Source organism: Gopherus flavomarginatus, chromosome 5 (assembly GCF_025201925.1).
Source record: "Gopherus flavomarginatus isolate rGopFla2 chromosome 5, rGopFla2.mat.asm, whole genome shotgun sequence".
In the NCBI taxonomy this organism is placed as follows: Eukaryota; Metazoa; Chordata; order Testudines; family Testudinidae; genus Gopherus; species Gopherus flavomarginatus.
Window position 1 is genome coordinate 66,091,895 of NC_066621.1, and position 20,514 is coordinate 66,112,408.

At 36.1% G+C, this 20,514-nt stretch overlaps 1 protein-coding gene across 1 annotated transcript in view; it reads left to right on the plus strand.

The window, feature by feature from the left end:
* Positions 1–20,514, plus strand: part of CSTF3 (cleavage stimulation factor subunit 3) — a 76,023-nt gene that overhangs the window by 12,278 nt on the left and 43,231 nt on the right. Inside the window, exons 2-3 of the mRNA XM_050955065.1 lie at positions 4,156–4,257; positions 4,387–4,482. Of these exons, the coding sequence (XP_050811022.1) occupies positions 4,156–4,257; positions 4,387–4,482 (198 nt within the window). The remainder of the gene's footprint in view (positions 1–4,155; positions 4,258–4,386; positions 4,483–20,514) is intronic.

The window sequence follows — 20,514 nt, forward strand, 5'->3', positions numbered from 1 at the left end:
GATAGGAAGTAGATTTCAATTTAAGAGCACTCGTTCAGTAAAAATATATTTACAAATGTTACAAAGCTGAGAATTAGTTTCAGTTCTGAATAGGGAATAGAAGAATTTTTACCTTTAAAATATAACTTAATTTAAAAATTGTAAAATGGGTCTTACATATTTGCAGTTAGTAGAGACCAATTACCAATTTGCCTCCTTTGTTGCCTTTTATAGCTAAATAGGGAGCTAGTGTAGCAGTTACTCCTCTGAGTGAATGTTTGCCATTTTGAGAGGTGAAATTGACATAATTTTTTTTTATAGGGTTAAAATATCAGGCGAACAATGAAGCGTGTCATTTTTCTTCTTGCCTCCAAATTTCACAGTGAATCCCGCACCATGCTGTTTGAGTTACATAAGTCATTGGGTCATTGTTAGGATGCACTACTGTGATACAGCCCATCCTCTAACCTAAAAAGCGCCCTATTTCTCTACAGACAGGTTTAGAGAGACTAAATCCTCATAAAATAGCACGCTGTTTTTGTGCTTGTATAGCATAGTCAGACTAACAAATTTTACTTGTTTTAAGTTAACAGTAGTGTCATCTAAACAAACAGTAGTTGCCAGGAGCAAAATTGTATTCCCATCATGTTGTTTCATAACTTCACTAAGGCAAAAAACAGGTGTCTGTGAACTAAGCTTTGAGATTTGTGACTTCATTGTAAATTCCAAATAAACAAACTTTGTATATATTTTCCCAAAATGAGTCCATTTGGAAGTGCTATAAAACTGAACTTTTAAATTTAAAGCAAAAAGCAAGCTAATTACGTGGTGACCTTTCATAGAAACTTTGCGATTCCCATTAAATATGCAGCACTGTAAGTCAGAACTTTGAAAGGGTAGGGATGTGACAAATTAGATTTATAAAACGCCTGCTGTTTTCCATCACCTGTAGTCAAATAATTTGTAAAAACTATCTACTAAAATGGGTATTGTTTCATGACATTAACTATTTTAGGTACATTTTCATTCTGTTTTGGGCTCTCGTTTTTGTATCCCAGAATTAATTGCTGTGAATTTGGGGGAGGGAGGGCTTAATGTTGGGGAAGACTCACATTAAAGATATGTATGTAAAGCTGGTAGTGCTACCTACCACGGACTTCTCTCTTCTCTACTGTCCATTCTTCTCCTCCCGCCGACCCCTTCCTGGTGTCAGTATGTCTTCCCTGACATTTTCTTTGTTTATTTTTGGTACTCCATAAGTATGTCATAGAGTTTAATGAAAATCAAATTTTGCTCATTTAGTTAAAGAATTTCAGACATTATATATTGTTAGTATGTAAGTGGCATTTTGAAACTTGGTAGCACTGAATGAATAGAAACATTTTAAAATGTTGAAGCGATCAGGTGGTCCTGGGAACCTTAGTATATGTATGAAATGCACAGTAAAGAAAAAATAATGAAAATGAAAATGAAAAAGCTAAGGTTCCTGCACTGGCATTAACTCATCCTGGTTGCATATATAAATTGTTTTGTTTTTGGATTTCTAATTGAAACACATTTTTGGTGGATTTTGTATTTCATTGAGGTTTTTAAGATCTCATGCAAACTATCCTAACAGTAGTTCTTGTTCCTTTCCAGGCCTGAGAATGTGGTCTTCTAAGGGAGTCCATTATTTCACTGGATTTATATTCTTGGAATAATGAGACTTCAGTGGGGTAATGCACTCTTAAGGGGGTATGATTTCTAAAGCACACTAACGTGTTGTCAAGTATTAGAGGGGTAGCTGTGTTAGTCTGGATCTGTAAAAAGCGACAGAGTCCTGCAGCATCTTATAGACTAACAGAAACATTGGAGCATAAGCTTGTGCATGACTCTGACGAAGTGGGTATTCACCCATGAAAATTTATGCTCCAATACTTTTGTTAGTCTATAACAGAGGTAGGCAACCTATGGCATGGGTGCCGAAGGTGGCACACGAGCTGATTTACAGTGGCACTGAGACTGCCTGGGTCCTGGCCACCGGTCTAGGGGGCTCTGCATTTTAATTTAATTTTAAATGAAGCTTCTTAAACATTTTAAAAACCTTATTTACCTTACATACAACAGTAGTTTAGTTATATATTGTAGACTTATAGAAAGAGACCTTCTAAAAATGTTAAAATGTATTACCGGCATGCAAAACCTTAAATTAGGGTGAATAAATGAAGATTCGGCACACTGCTTCTGAAAGGTTGCCGATCCCTGGTCTATAAGGTGCCACAGGACTCTTTGTCACTAACATGTTGTGCATTAATTGGTTCACTCAGACCCTGCTGGTGTGCTGTTTGAAATGATTCTAATGTTAAAATGCACTAAAAAACCTTTGGTGCACACCAGCGAGGTCTACGCAGACCAATCAGTGTGGTAGAATGTAGTGTGCTTTAGTAATCACACTCCCATAGAAAACATTTCCCATGATGTAGACAAGCTCTGTGACAGGGATGGATATTGGCTGGCTTACACTCAAACAACATTTAGGGCTTGGCTACACTCACACTTTACAGCGCTGCAACTGAGGTTGCACCCCCCTGAGCGCTGCAAGATACAGCGCTGTAAAGCGTCAGTGTAATCAGGGCAGCAGCGCACGCTACACCCGTAAGGGATGTGGTTTACATGCAGCGCTGGAAGAGCTCTCTCCCAGCGCTGCCGCTCTGACTACACTCTTTGAAATTCCAAATGTAGCCATACCCTTAGTTTTCAATGTATTGTCAGTATTTGTTATACTTCTTAGCTGCTTTGTCATCTTCTGCTTTAGTAAGTGTGAATGATGGTATGAAGTGCTGATAACTGCTGTTTTTCCATAACCAAGTGTTATGTCTGCTGCCTGTCTTCCTTTCACTGTAATCCTAGGTTGTGCAGGTCTGTTTTTTTTTTAAACCATCTAATGCCAAGTAAACTTCAGAATGGAAATCCCCATTTGTTCTTTAAAGTTTTTCTAGCGCTAGTGTCCCTAGTATGGTGTACTTGAGGCTGTAAAATATGTAGTTAGACTTAAATTTTGAAAAGAAATAACACAACAGAATACCAAGTTTTTTAATTATAGTTATGATTGAAAAACAGTTTATCATAACCCCTTTTTTTCACAGACATAACTTTCTGAAACATCCACTGCTTAGGCTGAAAGTTTCCATATTTTGTTTCTGACTGAAATTGAACTGTTTTTGGAAAATGTGAGCAAATCACTTCGTCTAATTTGAGTTACTGAAGAGTGGTGCTGGTGAGAACCTTACCTACTGTTAAAAAGAAATAACTTCTGAACACACTTGTTTGAACAAAGCAGTCTCAAAATCAGCTGAATTTGTAGTTTAACATAACAATGGTCCTCACAGAAGTTGTTTTGTTTACTGGCTTTGACTTAAAATAGGTATGACAATTTGAAAGTTTGTTACTGAACTTGCAAAGAGGGAAAATTGCAGGATGTGCAATATGACCATGTATTTTTTGCAAGGTTAACTTAATTAACTGTATTTTTTGGTACTTAAATTGTATTGTAAAAACTTGTAAAACTTCAAATTCATGTTCTTTTGCATTTTAAAAACAATGATAAATCAGTTAAATAGAATTACAAATACAGAACGCTTGTTAGCAAGCTTACATGTAAGATGTTTCTTATGGACTTAGGCTATGTCTACATTGCCACTTTTGTCACTCAGGAGTGTGAAGAAACACCCCTCTGAATGACAAAAATTTTAACAACGAAAAGCGGAGCTGTGCTCCCAGCGGCAAAGCTACTGCCCCTCTTTGGAGGTGGTACCTCTTAGTGATAGAGTGGCTACACGGCACACCTTACAATGGCACGGCTGCGGCAGCATAGCTGTGTTGTTGTAAGGTGCGCAGTGTAGACATAGCCTTACACTATCATATTATTTGTTTAACTTATTTCTTCTAGTTTGGGCAATGAGCCACCACATTTTGAATGTTTTGTGTTGGGAAATACATTTTAATGTTTCTGTAGGAAAACTTGCTTTACATTAAAATCATTTTACTTCAGTTGTTTGTGTGTAACAGCTAAGATCAGAAATTCCAAGATGTGAAATGCTTTATTTTCAAAAGACATTAAACTTATACTATAGGTAGTATTGAACTCCTCTGACTCTGTTTATAGGCACTTACGCTTCTACTTGGTTTTTTTCCTAGGCTGCTGAATATGTTCCAGAAAAAGTGAAGAAGGCTGAAAAGAAATTAGAAGAGAATCCATATGACCTTGACGCTTGGAGCATTCTCATTCGAGAGGCACAGGTTTAGTGACATAGGATTACATTTCCTTATCTATGGGTCCGCTCACACTATTTGGTTCTGGAAGTCAATATAAACATTTACATAAATCATAATATTGTAAATGCTGTTTGTTGGTTTTCAATTTTTTAGAATCAGCCTATAGACAAAGCACGGAAGACCTATGAACGCCTTGTTGCCCAGTTCCCCAGTTCTGGCAGATTCTGGAAACTGTACATTGAAGCAGAGGTTAATATTTTAACATTCTTTCTTATATAACAATAGGAATTTACGTTTACATTCTATGATAAACAAAACTGAAGTTAGGCACATAAACAAATCCAGGTAAAGGAGGATTTTAAACATATCTTGCCTTTATTTTGTAAAATAGGTGCAAAAGAGTAATTAAAATGAATTCTCAAGTATTTGGGTCTTTTTATGAGCTGATGATTGTTGCATTATGGAATTGCAACAACATTAAAACAGTTTCAATGGTATTGGAGTGCTTTAGCCTTTTATTTACTTGTCGTGTCAATTTATTGCCTCCTGTGTCATTTATTTAGAGCTCATTTTTTGCTCATATGTACAAACTAATTTGAAATACTTTATACGAATGTTTGAATCTTTAATATTTTTGCTTCCTAGGATATTTTGAGTGTTTTTGAAAGTCTTTTCCAGGGAGGGTGTGGGAAGAAGATTATTTCTGATGTGAAGTGTCTTGAAAATGCATAGTTTACGCATAAGTATTGACTAAACCAACAAAAGTCCAACTAACTTACATAACTATTTTTATATGTATAAATAGTAGTTGTTTTTTGTTCCAGTTGGCTATGCCCAAAGACCAATTTAAACAGTCTTTATTTTATGCCATGCCATGAAATTATTTGTATGGGTATTTTGATTATATATTTTTTTAACTTTTTGTATGTAATTGATAGGTTATCCTGGTACACATGCTTTTCACTGGCATTCTTAGGCTATAAATTTTGATAAATGTAGACAAGTCTTTTATTAGTTAAACTCCTCAAATGCAGGGGATTTCTGTTCCTCAGATGATAAATGACCTAGTTTAACCTCAAAATAAATAAATACCTGCAGATTGGTGAGTAGGAATCTGAGTGTCAAACCACATTGCTTAATCCTTACTATATCATATAAGTTGTGTCCAAATTAGTTCTGACACTAGATAAGTTTTAAAAATAATGCAAAGAACTAGGGAGTCCATTGTAACTGAAAATCTTGCATACTGTACTTGAATTACTGCTTATACTTAAGTGTAAAATATGCAACATAAATTCAAATATTCACTCTGCTTACATATCCCATAATTGGCATTGTTTCGTTTCCCATCATATGTAGAAGTTAGTGCGGTATCAGCTGATAGGACGTGTGTGTGTGTGTACTCTAATACATTCATGTGTGGGTCTCTCCTATCCAATCTTAAGGTTAGATCTTGCAACTAAGTCTATCCTCTGCCTCCTGCAACCATACAGATCTGAGTTGCAGGATCAAGACCCTAGTCTTTGGACTTCATCGTCAAAACTCTCTCTGGGATCATTAGTGCTTATTTAGAACTGTTATCATTCACTGGAGATGCCCCCAACTTAAAAGGTGCATGAGAGCTGACCTGCGCTGCATTTTGGGTCACCAGGAGCCATTCTTGTATTTAAGCAAGAATTCTCAAGCCACTTCTGTATTGGATCTTTTGAAGAAGGCCTGACAGAAGTACTCTTCTTTGTCATTTATTTTATGCCATATCTTTTAACCAATGAACAAGTTAGTAGTGTGTATATATAAGCACAAATACTACTGAAGCATAAACAGTTTAGGATACAGCTACCCCTCATGTGATATTTCAGTAACATCATAACTTGGGAGGGAATGAGTCTACATTGAGTTAACAGTAGGCATGAATATAGTGGGTTTAATTATTCTTGACCTGTAGGGATAAATGGAGGATGGAATTAAATCTTTTAAAAAGATGAAGAAAAACAAATGTGGTTCAGTATTTTGACAGAGGTGTCTTGAGCATGTTACATTTTAAGCTTCATTTCTCTTAAATCAAAGTTAATTTTTTAAACCAAAATTTTTATCTTAAATTTGAACTTATTCCCTTCTAGTAACTTTCTCTGTAGTAACAGTGTAAGAAGTTAATTTGCTTCTGCTTTTTTTCCCTTCTGACTTCACTGACAAGAATGAACACACAAATTGGATTACTTGGCAATACTGCCTAAATGTGGCTTTAAAATGCATCATGTATGCTTTGAACAGACAGCTTCAAAGTAACTGCAGAATTATACATGTTTATAACAATGTAGTTGAACCTAAATTAATACTGATACAAACTCATTTTAAAGGTGACCTGAGATAGGGACTAGACGAATTGGTTTGTGGATTCTTTTATTGTTGCTTTATATTGTACAAAGAAAACCCTTTCTGCTTGTTTTACTTCAGACATATCAGAAATATCAAGTTTAGTCTTCTTACCTTGGTCGAGGCTTTTCTTGGATGGTCCAGAAATGTGAATAGGGAATTTCACAGCACTTAACAGGAGTGGGTGGACATGTTGAAACTTCATCAAGACGAGTTCTTAGTGAGCTTCATTCCCGTGGTATTTTAAATCCTACACCTACTAGTTGTTCAGTCATCCATAGTCTACACTTTTTTTGGAAGACCAGACCTCAATTTCTAATGTGAAAACAGATTTTTTTTCCTCTCAGAGAAAAACACACGTTTTCATGGTTATCTTTTATACATCACAGAGAAGCAAAGAGGGTAACAAATCATTATTTCTCTTGCTTTCTCACCTTTAGCGGTAGTGAAAGTCTTTTTCTTAAGTGTTTGACAGAATGGCATAGGAAGAAACTTAGGAACCAAATATTTAAGTGTTGTGTATTGCATAGGGAAATAAGTTAGGGTGAAGATAATACCCTCTGGGATCTGTTAGCGTTAATGTGGAATAGCTGCATTCAGCTATTTTCTTTATGAAAATTCAGGTGTCTTAAATATTAAGAATTTTTTTATCTCCCTTTAGCAGATTTCAGGAATTGACCTTTTTTGAGTCACTTTTTAGACCTTTGAGTAGAAAGCAATTCAAATTAGTCTCAGCATTGATATTTTAGCCTGTGATATAGACAAATCCTTTTCTCGCATACTTCATTTTTCTCTCAATTTTTGGAGAAAGCTATAAACCCTGCTAAAATATTTACCTTTATTAACTTCAGAATTACATATTTTTGCAGTGCTGTCTCGTCTTTTTGCTGTTCGAGTGTGTTCCCTGGTGGACTATAGTAGCATATTTTATAAAGCAGTTTTCATCACTTACCTGTGATAACATTTATTGCCAGCAAATTTGAAAATAAGTATGTGCTGCAGTAAATTGGATACTTTACAATGCCATTTCTTGGTATGCTGAACGATGCTGTGGTACACTCAAGGTTTTTTATGAAAACTACAGACTTTGTAGTGTGTGAATGAATCTGAATGTAGATTTGGACTGAATCTGAGTTGAGTACACTCCCTCTCTGACTCCCTTCACTGATGGGAGACAAAACTACTACACAAAAATATAAACCTGTAGCAGTGAAAACAGCCTGCTTTCCACCTTGGTTCCTATTTCTACAATGACTTCAAGAAACAGTTGGGGGAGGGACCTGAGGGGAGGGGCAGTTATTAGCAATAGAAGAAATAACTCCTTTTCCAAAACACTTTATCATGCTGTGGTGTTGAACCACTTACAATCTGTGACCATATGGTTTTGTTTAGTGGTTTTATGTAGGCTATCCTCTACAACCTGTTTTGTAGCAAGTTGAGAAACAAGTCACTAGCTAATATATACTGCATCTTTTTTTAAAATTATTTATATGGCACATTAATAGTCACTGTAGTGTTGTGTAATTTTATTTTTTTCCCGTTGCCTAACATTAAAATAGTTGGCTATTCCCTTGATGCCTTTTTTCAGCAAAAAGGCCACTCTCACCAACCTGCTTGCATAAATCCACAAAAATGCCTCTGTTTACAGTTTTAATGGAACACGTTACAAGTCTCAAACATCAACATATGCTGTACTTGCTAAATTAATAGTTCAGTGATCTGGATTCCATTTCTGCCCAGCTGACTTGGTGTGCCATCTTGGGTAAGTTATTTAAACTCTTTCCTGCCAGTAAGATGGGGATAGTACTTACCTACCTCACAGGGTTGTTGTGAGGCTTATTTATAGAACAACGAGGTGCTATGGAAGTACAAAATATGTATATTCTGATGAAGTACACTATGTGGGCCCATGAAACCAGATGCATAATGTATATCCATGATCTGATTTTGATCGAGACTGCTAGATGACCCACTTATTTTTAGATATTTATTTTTAGAATTAGTTTAATCTTTTTGATGCACTTGACAAATTTACATGGTTGGCAGTATCATAAATGTTTGAACAGTTCAGCCATGGACACTTGTATGAAACTTGTAGTTAACTTTTTAATTTCAGGAATTTCCCTGCATTCCTAGTTTCCTGTGGAAAAATGAATCCGCAGAAAATCCTTTTAATCAATTTGTTACAAATAATCTATACTTACAGTATTCTTGAGCAGTAGTATTACTCTTATTCCAATCTTGACAGTTGAAATGGCGTCTTTGAAAACTTTTAGGATCCCATGCTATAGACCTTGGATGCGCTGGGCAAGCTTATACCATGCTATCTTCATTCTTTCATGGGCTTATTTCAGTATCTCCTGGTTCATTCTTTCTGCTGTTGGGAGAGTTGAAAAAGTTTGCTGTAACAAGATATTTAAAAATCACAACCACAATACAGTTCTGACAAACACGTAAAAAAAACCAGAAACTAATAAATGCAAAGCTAGTCCATGTGCCTGTAAGGTATTTGAGCTGTTCATGTGTATTTTCACTGTAATAAATTTCTCAAGTTTTGAATTGTGTGTAATTGCTTGCACTTAAGGAAAAAAAGCTTTAAATAGAGTAGAAATATTTGTAATTTTAATATGAACATAGTTTATTTTAAATATAGTTTAATAGCAAGAGATGTGGTACAATAATTCTTTTTATGGGACAATGGGAGAAGGAAGAAGGCTTTAACTATATAACCAAAGGCTAGGATTGATGGCTTTTGCATTTCAACATAAACATACACATGAGTATCTTTAACTCATGTAATTCAAATTGGTGTGAACACTAGCCAGAATGTATCATGTCAATATATTTGTACATTAAAAAATGTAACTTTAATAAAATCATTTAGAAAAATGATTGGTTTTGTTTAAAATGTTTTTTCTGCTTGACAGCATTTTCTTTCTTCTAATACTTTGATTTGGGCCTGGAGAGGGAAACTGTGAATGAATACATTCAAAATTAGTGTTCTGTTTGGAAAATTGAACTCATTTCTGTCAGGATGAAACTGATGTGACCTAAAGTCAAAGTAGACTTCTCCACTGCTGGTAGTCCTTTATTGGCAACACCTTAACTGAATTAGAAATAACTACTGTTTGCTAAATTTATGTAAACATTCTTATAGTAATTGAAAAATATACCCATATAAAAGTTGCTGCTCCAGTTACATAAACATTTTTCTTGGTCAACTTTTGTTGCTGAGAGAGTATGTTGTACAGAGTTTCTGCACATCCTAAACATTGGAAACTTCTGTCCAAACTTTTAATCTTTACAACTGTACTACTTATGATCTTTTCTTATTCTTATGGACTTGTTCCTTTCTTGTTAATAAATGTTGTTCTATGTCTGTGTGATTATTGTAGACTTGTACTAGAATCAAATGCAGTTTGTCCGTCTCCTGTCCCTTCTGCCCAATATGTAAATATAAGGGTGTGCAAAGTGAACAGAACATGTTTTTAGTTGTGTGGTATCAGAAATACTTTTCCGCACAACCACAACTGATAGTTTGACTTAAAATAGATGTACAGTATTGAAGTGGAAGACTGTATTTATCTGCCTTCCGTATATATCAATTAATACATAACTGTTCATTAATTTTAATCATGAAAAAGGGGATAGACAATATTTCTAATATTAATGATGAAAGGACAAGATATGATCAAAGAATCACTGTGGATTTCTTTTGTAGTATGTTGTCATTTTCGCATGAAGAAATGGGTTGTTCGCTATTCTGCCTTAACAGTATTCTTTCTACTTGGTGTGGCAATGGAAACGTTCACTTCATGAGGGTTGGCTAGCTGAACATTGTTCCTAAAGGTATCTACATTCTAAATCAATTAGAGAGCACCAAACGTACTACAGTAGAAACCTTTGGCCTCCATTAGCTTCATCCTTTTATTCTGATTTTAATAGGAAAAACACAAGCATTTAGCTTTCCTAACTGGGTACAATTTTCAAAAGCTTCTAAGACCCACTTATAGAATTTGTGTAGACAGTGAAAACTTTAGCTGTTATACTACTACTTTTTTTTTTGGTACACCAATGTGCTAATACTACCTCTGACTTTTCTTTCCTATAGTTAGGTATAAGTTAGCCTCTTTCTGCTCCCATTGGCAACAGACTTTCAGTATAGTGTAGAGCTATCTCTGGCCTGCAGTGTTTATGGGTGGGTCACTTGAACCTGGACCAAAGGGGCTACTGTAGCCAATTTCTTCTTACCTTATCTTTGCCCTCATTTTTGTACCTCACTCCAGTTATCAGCTGGTCAAATATCTAGTCATACTCCTTGAACTACTTAAAAAACTTACTGTATGTCATTACTATTTCTTTGCACACCTGTTGTGCTAAAAGTATGTAGGTAATAGCCCCATTGCATACTAGAATAGTGAATGTTTTCTTATATCTCAGATCCTTTTGCAGACTGTAAATTACCTGTTGAAGGGAACACAGTGGCTTCTCTGTGCCAGTAACTTACGACCAGTCATGTGAATTTACTGTATTCAGTTGTGGCATTCATTGTAGGATATGAATACATGTTTGTTTAAAATTGGACATTAGAATCTTTTCCCTAGCTACAGTAGGCTTTGCCAATTTTTGTGTCACATGATGTCCCATGTCCAGTGACAGCCAGCTTGTAAAAAGTTTGCAGTGAAGTATCAGGTAGTTGATTAAAAATAATTTTATTGTACTATTATGAGATACAAATGTAATTTGTCAGAATTTTTATATATATATATATATATATATATATATATATATAATATTTTATAGGCAACTCCTACATGAGAAGAAGTAGCAATGTATGTGTGCAGTGAACATGTGTGCATGTTTATATAGAAAAGGCAAGCAAACATCTTTATGTATCAACATAGTTTGTGTTTATGTAAGAGCTGATTATATTTTATAAATTTCTTGCAAAATACAGTGATCTCAATCTATTCATAAATATTTACATTATGGTAATTGGATTGGGGCCTTATAGTACCTTTGTCTCTGATCAAACTAGCTAATTTTTATAAGTATGAACACACTTTGAGTGCAGTACGGCTGCTTCTGCCATCAGAAATTTGGTCAAGTGTGTTGTCAGCAAACTTTTATCCTGGAGCATGTGCAAGCCATCTGCATTAGGCTGACAGTTTTATTATGAATAATCCAAAACTGATCCTCTGAGTAAATTACACATCTTCTTAAGTGTTCAGTGTCGTGACTTGTTGAAGAGCTGAATTTTTTTGTTTCCCGTTTGACGTAGATTCCAAGTAGCTTAAATAAGCAGTATCCGTTCGCACAGTTAGCTTCCTGATTCGGTGCAATTCAGTCTCTCATCAGTTCCCTCATATCTCCTCTTAGTTCATGAGATGAAAAACAGGGAAATTTTAATGTGGGAATCTAGCTTATTACAGGAACACATTTTGCTTCACTTAAAGAAAATTCCATTCATTGGGGTGGGGAGTAACTTCAGTTACAAAATGCTGTTAAATAAGGTTCTCACGTAAACCCTTAATTGAACAAAATATGTAGTAAAAGACAGTCTGAGACTTTGGCACCAGTTTATCTGTTGTAATATATAGATATATATGGAAAGTAATTTAAGATACATTACTTTAGTGTGAAGGATTAATTTGTTAGGTTTAAGTGAAAGGCTTCATGTTGCTAACTGGTTTTGTAGTTCCTCTGTTGCTTGGTTACTCACACTTTTATGTTTTGGACAACTTTACTCATATCTCTTCTCGAAGTACAGTATTTCAAACTCGTAAAGTTCTGTCACATTCTTCTCTTACTGTAGAAAATCAACAGTTCTGTAAAATGAGACTGGCTCATTAATGGTTCCTAAAAATAGTTAGAGGATGTGTATAAGAATGTAATCCTGCCAGTACATAAATGTGTGCTTATCTTTATGCAGATAAGTAATCTCATTGAGCTCAATAGGAATACTTACGTGCATAAAGTTAAGCATGTGCTTAAGTATTTGTAGGATTGAGCCCTTGCTTGAAAGGGACACTTTCAGTGACTCTTAAAATAAAACTTTAATACTCTTTGGTTTGGAGGAAACTAACTTTTCTCTGTTTTACCAAAGGCAAGGCACAAACACAGCTTCCTTTCTGTTTCTCCCATCTCCTTGCACATCTTCCCCTTATCTTCCTCCCAAACCAACAGACTTGTTATGTATAAGCATTACATGGGTAGTAATCTGTCACAGTCAGTGGGGTGCAGGGAATGTTTATCCTCAGTTGGGAGAGTTAAGCTTCTCCTATACGGTTGACTGAATCTAGAGCAGCAGTGAAAACCAGGTGATTTACTTTCTTCTACAGTAGGAACATGGTAATAGAAGTTTTTGAGAGAACTAAATTTAAAGATGATTTGGAAAAAGTAGGATTATGCCTTACTTTGATTTTATTTTTCAAAAACAAAATTTTCTTAATTTTTTAATAGAAAAATTAGATCTTACCTACTCTATCCATTTTGGAATGCACAATGGGTGCCCGGAGAGCATATGTTGGTCAGAGAAATTGTGCAAGTGCAATCTGCAAGAGGATGTGGCTTTTATTCAGGCATCTAAACTTTTATTTTGTAAACATCTATTTAACTCAAACTGCTTTTAGAATAGTTCTTTGTTGTTAAAGATTCAGCATCCCTGTCCTTTCAGTTAAGGGCTGAGAACTATTTAAAACAGTTGAGCAGAAACACAGTGAAGAATTTACATATCTAATACTCCTAAGGTGTAAACAGTCCTCCCCATATTTCCTGAGTAAAGTTGGGGATGAGGATTAAGGCTGTCTTTATACATAAAGAAGCCAATAGGAGTTGAACTATTTTTTCCACTTTTTGTACTACCCACAATGTAGTTCAATTTCTGGTTATTAAGGGGTGTGTGTGTGTGTGTGTGTGTGTGTGTGTGTGTGTGCGCGCGCGCATATGCTGTGGGTATGTATGTTCAAAAAAAAATAAAAACCTTCCATTGGCCCCTATCCTGCAAAAAGAAGAGCTACCTCTGTGGAGTCTTAAGGAATCTTTTTGGATTTCTGTGTAGGTAAATCCATTTACTGGATATGGAGACATAGTGTGGTTCATATATGGATTTAAATGGACAAAATAAAAGTTTAATCCTGATTATTCTGATAACTCATCTAGATTTTTTTTGTTACCCTTACTTGGATCTTACAAATGATTTGAAACAGAAGTGTGAAAACATACCATGATTTCAGTCCTCAACCTTTTGTATAGGTTTTTACTTTCAACCAAACCTGTAACCTTAAATAGTTCAACAGATTAGTTCCAATTGTGTATGTTTTTGGAGTGGTGGCTAGACCAAACATATCTAATCATGATCTCTCTGGGGTAAAGCTTGTATATGAACTATGCCATCTAGGTGGTTTTACATGTAATAAGCTTATAAAAAAGTTCAGTGACACATTTTACATTCCATTTTCTTTTATAGACCCCAGTGGTTAAAATTAATAATCTAATAACATTATATACAACTCAAGCGCATGTAGGGAAACAGCTGAATAAAAAGCAAGAAATGACTGAACTAGATTGTCCTACTTTGTCATCCAGTCTTGACTGCATTCTTGTGAAATATTAATTTTCATATTTTACCTGGTCACGGGCAGAGTTTGAAAAACATCACAAGCAACCTATGAAAAACTTTTGTTGATTTGGAGGGATAGGCCCTAGTGTACCTGAAGAGCAGCACCCTCATGTTGCCTATTCCCTACCATTAGCTGCTGAGAAAGGGGAAGGTGCTAGGATTCCTAACCAGGGTATGGTCCTTGGACTGAACCACAGGTTTGTGAGTTGAGAGCCAGTGTCGGCACCTGAGATGCTTGCCATATATTAGGATTTTGGGGGGCTTAGAAATATCAGGACTAATTTCATTTTCATTTAAAAAATAGTTCCTTGCCATTTCCTTTAGAAGAGATCTTCAAATCTAACATATAGCTGGCACTGAAAGTTTATTTGCTGATTTTTTTTCTTCTGTTTTCCACTCCTGTAAAGATCATGGGTTATTCAGTGTTTCCCTTTCACCATCTCTAGCCTGGCCTTCAGTTACAGGTTTGTCAGACCCACAGGTCAATTCAAGGTTTTTGTAGGGAATAGAAGGGTTATTGTCTAGTGGCTACTACTGTTGCTACAGCTATTGCAAGTTACCTCCTTGCTGGGTGCCTCTATTGGATCTGCATCTTCTGCTGACCAGACAATGTAATCCTTGGCTGCAAGAACGTGTAAGTAAATAGCATGAAGAAACCTGATATAGAAAACAAAATATGGAACTAAGACCACAGAACTCCTGTGTTGTGATCCTGGCTCTGAGTTTGGTTTCCTTTGCAGCCTCTATCAAGTTACTTAACCTTTCCATCTTAGCTTCTGTCTGTAAAATGGGGCTACATTATAGAGATGTAACAGAATAGTTAATGCTAGTAAATTAGTATAAAGTACTAAAATTAACTTGAATGGACACACAACGTTTAGTAAGGGGGTGACTTGTCCAGTTCCTTGTAAAAGTCTTGTAAACATTTGCAGCTGTGCATAGGCACCTGGGATTCACTTCTGCAGAGAAGATTATTTTGGTGGCCCTCACTAAAATACAGATGGCTGTTTGATTTAGGCAAACATACAAAAACTTCTTCCTACTAATTTTTTCACTAAAATAGCATAGAAGCTAGCCAGATTGTAGAAGGAAGATATTAGTAATTTTAAAATTAGAGGTTTAAAGTTGCATTTTTGTATGAGCATAGTATGCAACTTTTCATGTGTTCTAGTCACTATACAGCATAAATGTGCTTCTTAGAATTATAGATAAGGAAAAACTGTTTTCCCATTTCTGTATCTGTGCATTCGTAAAAAAGTGATGCCTGCAGGTTTAAAATCTTGTGCAAACACCTATTACAAGATATTTTGTGAAAAAGCAGAATTGGAGAAATTTGTAAGAAGCATCTTGGTAAGCATGAATGCAACTGATATAACTCTGGAGTTCCTGTTTCTCCCAGATTGATTTGATAAGTGGAGATTTTGCAGTTAAACAGGATTGGAAGGCAGCATCTCTTACCAGTTCTTCTTTTGGGCAAAGAGTATCCTTGATATTTCATATGTCTGTAACCCTGTGTTCTCTGAGCACCAACGAAAAGGTCATCTAGCAGTAGAGGCTGCATTTCTTAACTTGATTTTTTTTTCCTCTGAATTTTCCTGTATATTTTTTAGTTAATAATGCAATGCCAAGGCTGGAAATTGAAATGCAATAACTCTTTGCCCCCAACCCCAAGAATCAAGTTCTTACACCAGTGTTAACACAGTTCTATTTAACATACTGCTCATTTATATCTATGCAACTTCATAGATGCTGGTGAGATTGTAGTGGTATTAGTGAGGGTAGAAGTAGGTCTACTACGTATATAGGAAGATGCATATTTAGCGGTATAAACAGCAGTCTAATAATGTGCAATGTGGCCCATTAACTGCTTCATAGCGCATTTTGAAATTTTAGAGTTTTGGAATTAAATTTGCCTTTACAATCTGAAGTAAGTTCTACTGTACTGTCACCAGGATCTTTCATACTGTCTGAAAGAAGCATCTTTAATTCTGAAATGATAAATTGGCAGTTCTCTTTAATATGGTATGGGGATCTTGGGATATAAGTCGTCCAGTGGTTTCATTGACTCTTCTGAAGAAACCAGGTAATGTCTTTTTGTTCTGTTTGTACAGTTCCTAGCACAATGGGGTTCTGGTCCATGACTAGAGCTCTTAAGTGCTAGGGTAATTAAAATAAATGGATTTCTATCCAATTGAAAGTGCTGATTTTTTTATTTTTTTATTTGCTGATTTTTTTTTTTCTGTTTTCCACTCCTGTAAAGATCATGGGTTATTCAGTGTTTCCCTTTCACCATCTCTAGCCTGGCCTTCAGTTATGGCCTTCAGCTATCCAATTGAAAGTGCTGTGCATTCCTTGTAGCTTGTTAATATGCTTTAAAACAGCGCTACCATGAATGAATATGTATAGCGACAATTACTGTATTGATGCATTATATAAGTGGGAGTTCCGCATACAGCTTTCCTGCTCCTGGATGTATGTTGATTGCTTTTCTTGAATTTTGCATAGGTGGTTCCGCAATATCATTGTTTGAAAATGGGCAGAATACTTTCACAAGTATGTATACTTTGAGAATATTGACAGTGTTACATATTCAAAAAGGAAAACGAGTTCATAACAGTTTAGATTGAGACATGGTCTTAGACCAGGACCGGGAATTTCAGAGTTCTAACATCACTTAGAATCTCTCTCTTCCCATTTATAAAATAGGGCTAAAAATATTTATCAGGGTATTAGGACCATTATTGGGAGACTGCTTTAAAGAACAAACATTAATATTATAGTCAAAACCAGAAAAGTTCATATGATCTGGCCTTTAACTGATGGTAATCTAGAGTCAAGTGTTCAATTATTTAGGCATCTGTAGGTACAAATTAGTGCCTAGTGGGATTTTGAAAAGTGCCTAAGCAGGTTAGATGCTTAACTCCCATGTTAGGCACCTAAGTAGGTTAGGGGCTTTTGAAAAATCTCAATGAGTACCTACCTGGATCTTTAAATGCCTAAATACCTTTGAAAATTAATCCTTAGTCTTGCTGAACATTGGACAATGTCAGAACTATTTTTAAGAAGGAAAAAAACTAATCATATGCTGAAAGGGGCAATCTCATATTTCTTTGAGTCTGCTTCAGAATTCAGCCTGATAGTATTAAATCTGGAGTATGTAAATAGAATGATGGAGTGGGTAGACTGAAAGGAACTGAAAGTATTCCTGAATGTCTACAAGAAGAGCAGTTATCAATGGAAAACAATCATTACATTAATATAGGAATACAACTAAACAGAATGTGCTACTTACATTAGAATGTAAAACTTCATTAATTTTTTCTGACATAAAATGTCTTTGAATCTGAACACAGAATTTGACCGTAGAAGGCCATAAATTAGAATTAATGTTATGGCAATATGCCACTTTTTTTTCAAGTCTGATATAGCTCACTTGCTGATTAAAGATGAAACAGTCTTTACAATTCTAAACGTAGTGCATACAATTTTTATTCCGCACAAATATTTTTGCTGTAGCATTGGGAGATCCAGGTAAGTGAATCTTCCATAACAACCCAGTCCCTCTGCTCTTTCTTTCCTGTGCTGAGAAAAGCACAGAAGACTACGGTGCATGTAAGAGAGATCTCATTGTTTGAAAATAGCTTTTTGATTAATAACATCTGGTCATGTATTACATACTAATGCAGTGTTTTTACTGATGATCTTTGATTTCTACACTTGAAAACAATAGTGTTTCATGTGTGTTTGGAGAAATTTTAGACTTTCCCACTTAGAAATGAATTTGTCTTCATTTGCTCTTATGTAGATAAGTTGAGTCATCTCTTCCTGTTGATGGGTATTGCTCTGATCAATTAAACAGTGGTCATTTAATCTACCAATTGCTCTTCTCTTATACAGTTAATGGTTGAGTAGAAGTTCAGTCTACCTGCTGGTGTTCACTGTTAGGTCTGTGACTGCTGTAGAGCTTTGCTGTAATGTTTGTCAATGCCTGCGATGGTGCTTAATGCTGCTTAAAGCTTGGAGACGACATTTCTCTCAAAGGGCAGGCTAAGTTCTGAGAGAGGGGAGATTAATTTGCTCTATCCGTTCAGCTAGTCTGCCTTTGCTGTTGACTTGGATTTTATGAGTTTGAATACTTTGGGCACTGATAGACCAGACTCATGTTCTAGCTGCAGTTCGATCCTTTTTGTTTCATCAAAATGTTTGTCGTGCCCTGATAGATGTATCACATCTTCTGGCAAAGTGAGGTATTGAGCTAATGCAATAACCTCTGGAGATTGAAGGGCTAGGATGTCCTGTGATCAGTTCATTGATATAACACCTGCTGTGATAAACCTACCATCTGTCTTACCTTAGGAACCGGAACCTACTAAATGGGACACTAGGGATGACTACACCACAGTGTTACATAGAGGAGCCTGAGCCTCTGACACACCCTACATCTGTAGGCAAATAGCACCCTTGACCCTCAGATTGAGGAGCTTAAATGCTCATTTTAGATCCTGTGCATTAGATGCCAGCAGAATTTCAATATTGAGATGATTTAGAACCTTGTGATGTTCCTTTACATGGATAGTAGTGTCAGTCCACCTAGTCTTCAACTGCCTGCTAAAAATCTATATAATACAATTGCAGTCTCCAGAATAGGTGGTGTAAAGTGCTTTGCACATCAGGAGGTGCTGATGACTTCTGCCATCCTACTCAGTTTGCCTGTGGCTTTTGTAACAGTTTGCACAGTTCAGGGGGCCTGGAGCACAATTACAAAGCACTGCAGTGTTATAGCTGGGAAGATATCTGTGTCTTTGAATCTAGGTGCTCATGAGTGCTACAAATCCCACGTGGGCAAATAGTTTAAGCTTCAGAAGGTGGTTCGCCCATTTGTGCCTCAAAGAATAAATATGTGGACTTCCAAAACAATCATAAATTTAGTTTTAGAAATGTCCAGCAGTAAGTAGGTATTGGTATTATATGATGTGACAGTGGGAAAAATATCCAGTAGACACACATGGCATTAAATTTATCTTTCCAACCAAGCGGTACAGCAATAGTAGCTGGAGGACCTTGTGTGACACCATTACTCCCTTTGTAGATAATGTGGAGGACTGTCTCAAGAACATGGAGGAAGGCATGGTACAATTTGTTTCCTTCAGTAAATAATCTTATTTTCCTCTTCTGAGAAAAAAGACAGCGGACAGCGAGAGGCTTTAGGCTATCACCAATACAACAAGTATCCCCAGTGTACTGATTTTGGCAGGGACTGAGTCTTTGTATTTGGAAAACATCTACCACCGTTCAGGTGCTATGTGATCTCAGCAATATGCCTTTAACTTCAAAGCAGCAAAATGGTTTTTTTTTCTCTTAAATTTCTGGATCAAATAATTAACCTGCTTCTGTCTGCCCTGTGTGATCTCACTGTCAGAGGAAGATATGAGCTTGCTTCCTTCTGACTCACCTAATTGCATATACATAGGTCGTCAGGATTGTCAAGCAGAGGCACAATACTCATTTTTGGAAAAACAAATCCCCACAAATTGAGTCCACAGCTTCACTCCTGCAGGAATGCATCAAAGAGGCATTCTAGTAAATATAATTTTAAAATAAAACCCTACATCAAACTCCTATGACTGTATGTCTCTGATAACTGAACTGTACTGCCAATTCAGTTTTGCCTTTTGGATTGGTGGTGTGTTCAGCAGTTAGAGCAGGATACTGACTGAAAATGGGAATTTGTGTTTTCCAATTTCAAGATAATATGTTAAGAATAGCATTTCTTGAAGGAATCTGATGATTTGTCCATGTCACCAATGGGTGCTGGAATCCCTGGAGCTCTTTAATATAATTAACTGACTCAGTTTCTCTCCCACTGAGACTATTGGAATATATGAGACCATATGAACATGTCTTATCTCACTGCCTTCTCTCCATTCCCCACAAGTCAAAGAAATTGTAAACCTCGTAAGAAGAATTTGCCAAATTAAACAAGTTTCAATAAAGAACAAGCTAGACATATTGGGACTAATAGCCACAGCTGGTCATTGTACCCATAGCTCATCTCCATGAGGCAATCTCAATAGACTGAGGTTTACGTGGGTCACAGACCACGCATGTATTCAGTGCCCTCTTCGTGAAACATTTGGTAGACCTCTAGGAGCACCTTGCAATATGGAGAATACTTCCAAATTTATGGCATTTAAATTCTTGTAACGATGGATTGATCATCTGCGAGATACGGAAAAGAAGGGATGTTTCACATTCATGGAACTTAGTTTCTGCAGACCCCCATACCT